The sequence below is a fragment of the Besnoitia besnoiti genome, chromosome VI, assembly GCF_002563875.1.
Source record: "Besnoitia besnoiti strain Bb-Ger1 chromosome VI, whole genome shotgun sequence".
NCBI lineage: Eukaryota > Apicomplexa > Conoidasida > Eucoccidiorida > Sarcocystidae > Besnoitia > Besnoitia besnoiti.
The window spans coordinates 1517362-1528366 of record NC_042361.1 but is presented as its reverse complement, the minus strand read 5'-3'; the positions used below and the strand labels follow the sequence as shown (position 1 = coordinate 1528366).

Sequence of the window (11005 nt, the reverse complement as noted above, 5' to 3'; positions counted from 1 at the left end):
AATAGAACACCGCCAAAATACGCGACAGTGAGGAAAACGACCTGCGGTGAACAAGAGAGGAGACCAGGCTCTGCTCCTGCACGAAGCAGAAGGGCGCCAGAAAGACACTGCACGCGACGCCAGAAGCGGAAACCCCATGAGAGAGACGGGAGGACATGAAAGTCAGAAGAAGCGACGCCACAGGGCAATGAGCAGAGAGACAAGTGGGCTGAGCAGAGAGCAACATGCAAGGCGCCAGTGCATAGCGGGAGACGCACCAGACAAGTAGATTTCTCTCTGGGCTGAGAACTCTCGCAGGGACGAAACCCGACACGCACCCGCCCGATAAAGGACACACAACAGCCTCAGAGGCGCCGGTCCCCTTCAGCGGGGAAACAAGAGAAAGCCAATAACAACAGAGGGCCGCCTAAAAACTCGTTTCGCCTCGGCAGAGATGCACTTTGCTATATACGGAAAAAGTGGAAGCGTTTCTGTCTTCTGTGCTATCATCCCTGACGTTCCTTCCTTTTCTGTACGTTGTCGCGGAGGTAGAAGTCAATACTCAAAAATCCACACAATTTCGCCGCCTTTCTCCCCCGCGCCTACTCAGCAGCACTCTATGCGCCGGTGACTTTCACTGGCGCCGCCGTCGTCGAGGTGGGCGCGCCGGCGGCTGGGCTCGAAAACCGCTGGAGCCGCTTGGCGAGCTTCTCTTCTTCAGATGACACTCCGAAGCGCTCCGCGCGCTTCCTTTTCTTCTCCTCCTGGACGCAGTCAAGAAGCAACTCAAGCAACTTGAAATTCGACACGGATGCGACGACACAGAGGCGAGCAGCTCATGGCATGAAAAGGCGGCTGAGTAAAACATAACTAGATAAACAGCAAATGAGTTTTCTGCTCTCCGCCGGCGACGACGTGCGAATACCCTCGGTCCATGCACAGCACATGCATCACGGAATCATGTGGTCGATACGTCTGCACGCCACGTGCCGCGCTAAGCACTTTCGTGCAAAACTGACACGTCCATGTTCACACGTGATGCCCTTCCTCTGCAGCGAGCCTCGCCTCGCAATTTAGTGAGAAGCGCAGCCATACGTCAACGGGCGGAATCACCGCACATGGACGCAGCACACAAAAAAGAGGCATTCAGCGGCACTGTGCATGCAACATAGTGTGCTGTGCGTGCCTTGCTGTGGCGTTCGCTGAACACCGGTTTTTCGGCTACCTGAACACAGCGCCTGGCGGGTGATCCAGCACTCACTTCGCTAACGATTCCAAAGCGCTCCGCTCGCTTTCTGCGTCGCTCTTCCTCCTCTTGATCCACAGCCTACACAGCGACAGAAAAAAAACGAACGCCGTGGAGAGACAAAGCCCCGAGGCAGGCGGAAGCACGGGTCTGCAAACCTCCAGACTAAGGCCAGCGGCATGCGACAGTCAAACAGCCACAGGAGCTCGCGCAGACAGATATACACGAGTACATGTGCGGAGCTTCTCACTTGGAGACCTGTCTCAGAGTGACATGCCACGTACACACGCGCTTAGACACAGGGGTTCAACGACGCGGCCGATACGGGGGACGTGGAGTAGAGCATACTCCAACGTGATTACATGGAGAGAAGCTCGAAGAAGGCATCATTCTCCTCTTCACCAGACCCTCACCACAGTGCCGATGCTGCTGGGCTTGGAAGCCGCCGGAGCGGCCGCAGTGCCGAATCGCTCCGCGCGCAGTTTTTTCTTCTCCTCTTCCAGTTCAGGCACAGAGAGCCCGAAGCGGCGCGCCCGGTCGAGTTTCTTTTCGTCGTCGGTCTTCACGCCTGAAAAACGAACAACGCGGACAGCGGCGAGATGAAGCCGCCCACACTCCACGGATAGCTGCGCGCTATAAGGCCTGCCCGACACGTAAGTCGCGAAAAAATCGTGTATATATTTATGCGAAATTATACGGATACACAGAGACGCCACGACCGTAGCACGGAGAAGAATACGCGCGAGAGCAGCGCTGTGTGTGGGAGCCTTCCCCGCGAAGCGTCCTCCCCCCTCCCTCCCCCGCATATATAGATATAAATATATATTTGACGTATATATGTTTCGGTTCCAGCCCAACGTGTCAGTGAAATGCGTCTGCATACAATCTGATGCAGTGTTACCGGCACGGGCTCCTGAGCAGGCGGGGGTCGTCTCGCCTCGAAAACACCAGCAGCTGAACAGAAGGCATGCTAGTGAAGACCGCAGGCTCTGCGGCCATTCAGACTCGCCTACCACCAAAAGACTCCTCGCAACGCACAGGAAACAGCCTTACCGAACTTCGCCTTGCGCAGCGCTCGGCGCTCTTCTTCCGTCATTGATTTCGCTGAAAAGCAGCGCGGCAAATGGCAGGCAATGCGTGCATGAGACTCCCGAGCCACACACACACACACACACGCACTGGTGGGGGAATGCTATATACATAACGCGAGTCATTCGACATACAATCCTGCCTACTGAGTGTATCAGCCTTGCCTTGCTGGTCTCTATATCCGCTCCATTCCTTTCTGCTCTCTTTCACGCGGCACAAAGCATACCTCAGCATGCGCACACGCGAAACAGATATTCAGACAAGTTGCTATACATATACAGGTAAATAGATGTACATATAGATAAATGCACGAGTGCACTTCACATTGCAGGTGAACGATTTCTGACTCTGCACGCACTGTCGATTCTGACGGCGTCTGGCGTGCCCGCCGCGCCGGCCGCTGTCTTTTCGCCTGCGGCAGCGGACGCAAGCGAGAACGAGGACGCAGTCTTCGCAGCCGCATGAGTGCCCGCCATGTGCAGAGCCTGCGGCGCGCTTCCGCCGGCACTTCCGGCTCCTTCCGCGTTCAGCGTGTGAAGGAAACAGGCGTCGCCCTTCTCTTCGAACGTCGCTGCAGAGAGGTCGCCGAGCTCGCCCGCCGCCGCGTGCTCCAGCAGAGGCGCGGAAGGCAACAGAGCAGTCGAGGCCTCCGCTGCACCAGCTAGAGCCTCAGGCTTCAAAGCGCTGGTTGACTCGTCCGACTGAAGCAAGCGGTCAATCAGCTCAGTCTGGCGCACAAGGAATGCGAGAGGCAAAAGACACACATATATATTTGATCTATATATACATATACACATATAGATGTATATGCATCGGGGGACAGCAGTTGTCAGGTACACCTCCGCAGAGATGCATGGCCTCAGTGAAGACGTTGGTTATACGGAAGAAAGGAAAAGCGTCTACAGCCGGTCTCAACTCTTCTATTCGCCAAACGGGAGGGTTGCAGCGGGTGCCCCGCAACTCCTCGCTTAGGCAGCATATCGTAACTGAACTTCCTCTAGGAGCACTGAATACGTATGAGTCTATGGAGATGCCCTGCTACCGCATACATAACATATAAATATGTATGTGTATATAGGCGTCCTATCTTGGGCGAAACCTCGTCTACGGCGCCTCTGCATGTCGCAGGTCATCTCGCTCTCGAGGCCTTTGGTCGACGCCCCTGCACGCGAGAGTGGCAGCATGTTCACCGCCCGATCTTCGTTTTTCGAGACTGTTTCACGACCGGAGATGCACTTCGAGTTACCTTCTTGCCCGTCGTTGGGAGGCCTCTCTGGCTTAGGAGGTCCTTCAGCTCAGTGACCTTCATGGCCGCGTACGCGGAGGCGCCCGAAGCGCTGCTTTCTCCACTCGTCGGCATGTTGAAAAGGTTGAAAACAATGCCGAGAAAAGGAACCAACGCCGAGAAAAGAAGAAGAGCGGAAACCAAGCACAGGAAGAGGCGTCGAGGCAATCACCAACGGGATGCACACACAGGTAAGAGTAATGCGGCAGTGAACTCGAGAAGCTCCGCTGAGCAAGCAAACAAGGCAGAGACTGCCTCTGTGCAAAGGGGCTTGGCAATAGCCCTCCGAGGGGCAAACAGAAATGTGATTGCGCAGTACGGAAGGAGACGTCACTTTGAAAGGAGGTACCCGCCGAGAGGAACAGCGGCAGTGGACAAACAAAAGGATGCGTGTTCTGCAAGCAGTGAAGGAGATAATCTGGCGCGGGACGGGAGAAGGACGTGAGTGAAAGACGCGTGCTCAAGGCAAGTGGTCGCGAATTCCGGACTCGGATTCGGCAGGGGAAAAATATTTTGGTTCGTCAAGTGACAACCTCTGAAACGTGGAAGCACTGTCGGGTCGAGAGGCAGAGCAATGCGCTATCCTCAAACGTAGAAGGTGAAGATGGAAAACGAAGTGAAAAGTACAAGCGCCTCGGTTAGTCCGGTAAAGGTCGCGCAGTACAGCGCCAGACTCATACGAGACGGCGAGGCAACGCACGGAGGTCGCTGGGCACTAGGGAAGACGAAAACGACGCAGTCAGGAGATTCTGGGGCGTCCACGATACAGGGAGTGTGGAAGAGGCACATCAAAATCCCTGGCCCCGAAAAAGAAACAAGCTTTGTCAGTCTCTGTGTGCCGTCTGTTCGCGTGAGAGGCATGCGACTCGCAAAGCCGAAAGAAGGCTGTAGAAGGCTCTCAGAAACACTGTGTTCACGATATCCTTGCTCGTTACGAAACAGAAATAGCAAATAAGCCGTTCGTTTTTTGTTTTCCTGAATAAATTTTAGTAGGGCCGTCGTCCCTCGCTCGCCGCGGCGGACTAGCAACCGTAGACACGAAACGACACAGCCGAGAAGCAGAACGCAAAATGCGAAACGTCCACGACTTGCAAAAACTCGAGCACGAAAAGCACCTAACGTCTCTGGAAGCGGAAGAAGGAGTCCAGGCACCGCTGTTTTGCGATACGTCGTGTGCCGCCGTGAATCCCAACAAGACCAAAAATTCGATTCCACTCGCCCAGTGCGACTTCGCCCCCCGCCTCGGCTTATATTGCGCCCCCCGCGTCTACGTACCTTGAGGCTTGATAAATACCAAAAACACACACGAATACACATGCATTCCATCTGAACAAACCTACGCACACGCTGGAAATAAAAGAATATCGACAAATATGGAGGCCGCTACGCGCTGACAGCGTGCATTCCCTTCAACGGGTCAGCTCTCGCTTCCCCTAGACTACGAAGCACAATCTCTTACAGAGAATACTGCCGACGCCTCTTTGCGGGAATCCCCTCGCGAAGTAGCGGTCCGTTCTTACAGGACAGAAATCAGGATGATTTATTGCGATCCACTCACTTTCAAAATGCTAAAATCGATGCCAGGTCACTAGAAGCACCGAGACGGGCTCTCTGCAATGGCACATGCCGGTTCCGTGTAGACCAGCACAGAGAAGCAACCTGCATAACGCTGCCCCTAGAGATCTCTCACCCTGTTCATGTATTTGTACAGACAGAGACGAAGACAATGAATATCCAGGGGTGGCACTGAAATACAGAGTATACGGCGAGTGCCCTTTCTCCAAGCCTGGCGCCCCAATGAACGACGCCATGTTTGAACCGTATTACCAACACCTGCATCGCCCGCGGCGCAGGCAATCTGGGCTTCCGTTGCGCCTTCAAGAACCTTGAACAAGTGCGCGGCTCTTAAAAGCTTCCACCGCAGCATGTACCGTAATGGTGACGTGCGCTAAAAAGAGGGGTAGAGCACTCATAACTGCAGGACTGCCGCCAGAGCTAAAGGGATGCAGTAGGTCCTATCCACGTCCAGCGGCTCGTCTTTTTATCTTGTGAGCGTGATGCAGATCATCTGTACCAGGTGATAAGCGAAACAAATGTCTCCCCCTCTTGCCTTATTTATATATCGCTATGTGTCAGTCTATCCATCGATCTGTTTCTCTCTCTCTCTCTCTCTCTCTCTCTCTCTATATATATATATATATATATATATATATATATATATATATAGGGTTTAGGGTTTATATATATATATATATAACGTCGTGGAACCCTTCTCATGCCTTTTTCTATTATGTGCGCCCTAGCAGATGAGCCTGACTATGTGCCTCTGCAAAACAACCTGTAGGCGCGGAGCTGCGTTCTTCAGGAGGCGGCTGTAGAGCCACCATATACGCCAGCACATCTGCCCTCTCCCCCAGGCAGTGGCCTGAAATGTGCTTTCATTACTTTTTAGATGCCGAGTCCTTTGCACCAGCACTGACGCTGGTTGCCAATCGGCTTGACGAATTATTCACATCTGCGCTGTTGAGACGATGACGGTGTACATATGCCAGAACTAGATTTCCCTTTGAAAGCCAATATGGAACGCACGGAAACGCCAAAAGATACACACACACACACACGCAGTTCACTTGCTTGTTCTTGACAGACACGTTACGTATACCGAATCCTTTGCAGTAGGCGCCAGGTTGAGCTTGAGGGCCGCAAAGAATCTCCCTGCCTGCGATGCGTTTGAAGGAGGGAGGCATTCGTCAATCAGCGCGAGCGAAGCGACCCGACGAGGTGCTCAAAAAGGAGGAACATGATGCCGTTCTGGAGGCACGCGCGCTGGAGATGGACGAAGTAGCCCCCAAAGAGAGATAGAAAGCCTTCGCTGCGAAGCATGAGCTGACAGACGAGAAAAGAGACAGCACACCGTAGACAGCACAGTCTTCACACAGAAACGTCACACCGACCTGGGATCTGCGGTCCCGCTCGAACCCTGAACGCCGTGCTGTTCCACGCCTCACGCCTCCGGAATTTCCACTGTCAAGCGCCGCCTGGTCTACGGCACGTTTCGAGGAGCCAAAGCCCGATCCACAGGAACGCCGACAGCGCAGGGCTCACTCTCGTTCTTTTGGCTTCTTATCTGGACAACTTACGCCAGCAATCTGAAGAGAGTTTTTCCCTGCATACGGAGAATTCGCGACTTGCTGCCGAGCTCGAAGCACCTGCAGACCGCAACGCAGTGGCGTCCACAGCACACCAGACGATCTCACGGTGCACCGCCGCAGAGAGACGTTTTTCTAAGAACGCACGCGTCCTCACGCACGAGTCGTGAGAGTTAGATACGCGCAGGATGGCACAGCCGAGTTGTCGGGGCGATCCAGGCGTCTAAGAAGTGTCTCGAGCGCCTCGACAAAATGCCCCGCTCTGCTTCCTAAAACTAGCTGTACCTGAAGAGGGTAAGTGACTGTGATGGCCGCGCACTTGGAGGCCGCGCCCCAAATGAACGGCCTGACGCCGTAGCCTCCTGAATCGCTGTCTCGCTCTCTGCAGGTCGCGCACACATCGAACCGGCCGAGCCGGCAATAGAAGCCCCCGACGCATGCGTTGCCAACTCTCGGCCGGGCACCGGCTCACACGCAAGCAAACAGAACCGCCGTCTGGACGAAGCTGCATGCAGAGCCGCCTGCTCACGTCCGCACACAGAGGCGCATCGAAGCACGTCCGGCAGCATGCGCTTTTCGCGAGTTCCCGTTAGTCCATATCGACTGCAGTCCAGGTCGCATTTACCTCTCGGGAGTCTGGACTGCGCGCTTCTTCATCTCCTCGTAGACCATGATCTGGACTGCGGCATGGGGCACCAGCATAATCGCCGGGCCCAGACCCGCGTACAGCGCCGGCAGCCCGCCAGTGCGCCGGAGACTGAGGAGACAGTCAAGCGGCCCCCGGTAGCGCGGCCACCCGGAGATCGCCTGCGCAACAGAAAGGAGAAAACGGGGGAAAACGCGGCAGGTAGACAGCCGAGACACGGGGTGACAAAGGAAGCGAAGGAATCTCGCTCGATGAACGGCAAATCGGTAAACTCGTGTCGACCGCGGGCACTTCGCGGCGGCTGTCTCTCGCCTCACCCCCCCACCGCCGCACCCCTGTCCTTGTCGCGTCGTCATCGTTCGTGTCTCCAGCCCGCGATCAGTCCCTTCTCAGCCGCCTTGGGCTACTATCTCTCCTCTCTCGTCGCCGCCCTGTACCTTCTTCCAGCTCGCGACCTTTGCTCTCGTCTCACCTGAGTCTCATACGCCTGCATCTCCATGCGGGCCTTCACTAGCCACAGCGGGTGCGTCAAAAGAGTGGAGAGGAAGCCTGCAACGATGCTGGCGACCTGTGAAGAGCAAGTGGAGAGAGAGGAAGGCAGAGAACTGAATGCTGCCACAGAGGATGCCCGGTGCCCGCCATCGCTCTTGAGTGAAGCCGCGGGGATACACCTAGCGGCGACGCAGCACGCGAGGTGAAAACGCGCTGGCGACGCACCGAGCAGACACCACAAGCACTCTTCTCCCCTGTCCGCTCGCCGAGGCAGACCAGCCGTCAGGTAGTTCGTCGCGCTGGATAGCGCCACGAAACAGGACGCATGGAGCATGGACCAACACAGACGCCCTTCATGGTGTGTGCGGTCTCCGCTGTCCCATCGGAACGGCGGAGAAGGGGCGACGCCGGCAAACTACGTGAGGCGTCCGCACGAGGTGTGGAGAAGCCGACAATACACGCGAGACCGCAGCCACCCACCAGCCGCTCAAACTAATGTCCTTTCCATTTGTTCGCTGATGCAGCAACGCGGAAACGGCGAGCGAGTCGTCTGACGCCGCGGGTGTTGCCTCTCACAAGATTCGCGCGGAACGCGACAGTGTCGCCGCCCTGTTGCTGTCCATCTCGGTGTTTTCTTTGCTGATCCTGCGTTGAACAGCCAGCGGTCCCAGGGGCGACCACGACGCCGATCCGCGATGTCTCTTGCTCGTCTCCGCTTGTTGCCTTCCCAAGCAACGGCTCGTCCGCTGGACGCGTGCGCGTCACATCGTCAACCGGGGGCCTCGAAGCAGCGGGAGAGACAGACGACGAAGTCGCGACCGCTAAAGGCGAAACAGAAGATGAAGAAGCGGGTAAAGGCGTGCGCGAGGTCGCGACGCCTTCTGAGGAGAACGCCGGGAGAGACGTAAGATGATATCTCCCCGAATCGAAGCTGAAGCGACAAGCAAACAAATCTGAGACGCCATCCACATCCCAACTATGCTCCGGCATATGCGCGCGTCGGTGCTCCACGTGCCCGTTTCAGGTTTTCGTCCGTCGCCTTTTCTTCTCTTCTTCACTCGCCACGTTAGCCGCAGCCTTCTGTGCCCCCTCTGCCGCTGTGTCCTGCGTTGCTAACTCGATGCGCATAGACGCGGACGACTAAGCACTCCGAATCCATATACGCACGCCTCGGCACGCGATTTCTAGCGTCAGTCTTACAGATATCTGAAGGTGATCCACGAAATGCCTGATGCTGCTGCAGTTGCCGTCACGCCCTTCCAAAGGCCTCGAGTGCCTTCCAGCTTCCAGATCTCGCGAATTGCTTGGGCGGAAGACGAGTACCTGGGAATCGCGCCCTTCGTAATGGCGGAAACTGAACACCACGAAAGTTCACATCGAGCAGCCCACGAAGCAGCAAACGGCATGCAAACCGGGAATTGCCGAGTAACGAAACCCGACTTCATAAGTCCGCCGGACTGCCGCTATCCTCCATATATATATATATATATATATATATGGACACTTCTATATAGAGAGAAAGTTACGACTTTCATTGTGGTATACCTACAGAAGATGCTACAAAACGTCATTTTTTCTTCACGGAAGGCAGCAGACGAATCGCACGACTCGCGTCGCGGCGCGAGTGCTGCCGGCATCTCGGCCGCCATCTGCATGAGCTGGCGGACGCTTAGATCCCTGCACTCTGCGTTTCCCCCTCGTACACGCGCAGAGCGGCCTCCATATGCGTGGAGAGCGAAGCAGAGCTTCAAGTCCCTCACCGATTGATTGCATGTGCACATGGATACGCCGGCAAAGGCGAGTGAAGGCGCACAGAGGCAAAGCCAAGAGACGCGATGGCCGCGGGATGGAGAGAAACAGCGCCGCGACATCAGAGAGGCAGCCGCGAACACAGAAGAGAGACACCATATCAAAAACACTGAAGCGCACACGACAGGCAGGCTGCCGAGCGAGGCTCGAGAGACGAACTGAGACGCGTGTGGACGGTTTCAGGCACATGTGGAGCCAAAGGCCGGGACTGACACACAGCTCGCGCGCAGCCACGAGAGACTCACGAGGTGGGCGAAGCGTGGAAAACACGTTCCAGGGTATAGACACCCGAACCGTCGAGGCCAAGGGAAAGCGAGAAGCTGTGTAATGTGCACGTCGTTCCGCCTTTAGTTCTGAAGACCTCCTGGATCTCTCCCGCCACTCTCACCTTGGAGCCTCGTCTTGATCAGATCCAGAGGATGAAGAACGCAGCACGTGACGACGGCCGCGACGCCCGAGGCCAACGCGCTTTTCTGAGCCGCTGGCCTCTTGCTGTCGCCAGAGTGCGCCTCTCCTCCCTGCATGTCTGCGGTTGAGTGAGGTCTTGAAGCTTCTGCGCGCGGGCCTTCCTCGCGACGCCCAGCCGCTTCTCGCTCCTCTCTTGCGGTCCCTCTGCATGACGCAGGAATGACGTCGAGCGACGACGGAGAACGCCACGGCCAAGAGGACGCTGAGGCTGTAGAATACGTGCTCGCGGCAACAGCAAAAGGCTGCGATGGCGCAAGAGACAGGCGGGCGTACAGTGAAACACCAGGCGCGTCGGCAGGGGTCAGCCCACAGCCAGGGGGGGTGGCTGGTGCGGAAGGCGAGACGGACGGCGACGCAGAATACGCCGCCTGCAGCTCGTGCGACGCAGGGGAAGAAGAGAGAGACTGCGAGTCACAGCGCGCCGCTGACGCCAACCGCGAAGAAAAACCGACTGGAATTGGGACAGGGGCGGTGCCCCCGAGGGTGGAAGGTGCTGCACGGCGACCGTCGTCCACATGCTGGCGGAAGAAGATTCGCTGGCGAGCAGCAGCCTCGCTGCTGCACCGGGCTTCAAGACGCAAGAACAAGGCGGAGCACGCGGAATCAGACGAGGACACAGAGTAGTGAGGGGCTGAAGTCAGAGGCGAGGTGCGCACAGCATTCAGTTCCACAAACGCCAGAGACCGGAGGAGAGAGAGAGGACAGGCGCTCCGGAGACACAGGTCGGAGGCGGCGCATGCCAGAGGCCGCAAACGATGCGACTGGAGTCGCGGAGCCGTTTCGCACGACACTACGGAAACATGTGTGGAGACCGAAGACCATTCATGCCCTGAGAGCGGCAT

General features: G+C 56.5%; 2 protein-coding genes across 2 annotated transcripts; both read right to left on the bottom strand.

Annotated features, from left to right (window-relative positions):
- Positions 1-596: 596 nt before the first annotated feature.
- On the bottom strand, positions 597-3674 carry BESB_066300 (SAP domain-containing protein; the record flags this gene model as incomplete). Its single annotated transcript, XM_029365023.1, has 6 exons — positions 597-743; positions 1241-1306; positions 1639-1793; positions 2279-2329; positions 2673-3042; positions 3561-3674. 6 exons carry the CDS (start codon positions 3672-3674, stop codon positions 597-599), a joined length of 903 nt encoding a protein of 300 aa, XP_029218606.1.
- A 2679-nt stretch (positions 3675-6353) lies between these two features.
- BESB_066290 (uncharacterized protein) lies at positions 6354-11005 on the bottom strand (the record flags this gene model as incomplete). The annotated part of the gene is made up of 8 exons (XM_029365022.1): positions 6354-6485; positions 6740-6808; positions 7034-7130; positions 7374-7555; positions 7867-7962; positions 8463-8817; positions 9087-9240; positions 10084-11005. The coding sequence occupies 8 exons, from the start codon at positions 11003-11005 to the stop codon at positions 6354-6356; spliced, it is 2007 nt and encodes a 668-aa protein (XP_029218605.1).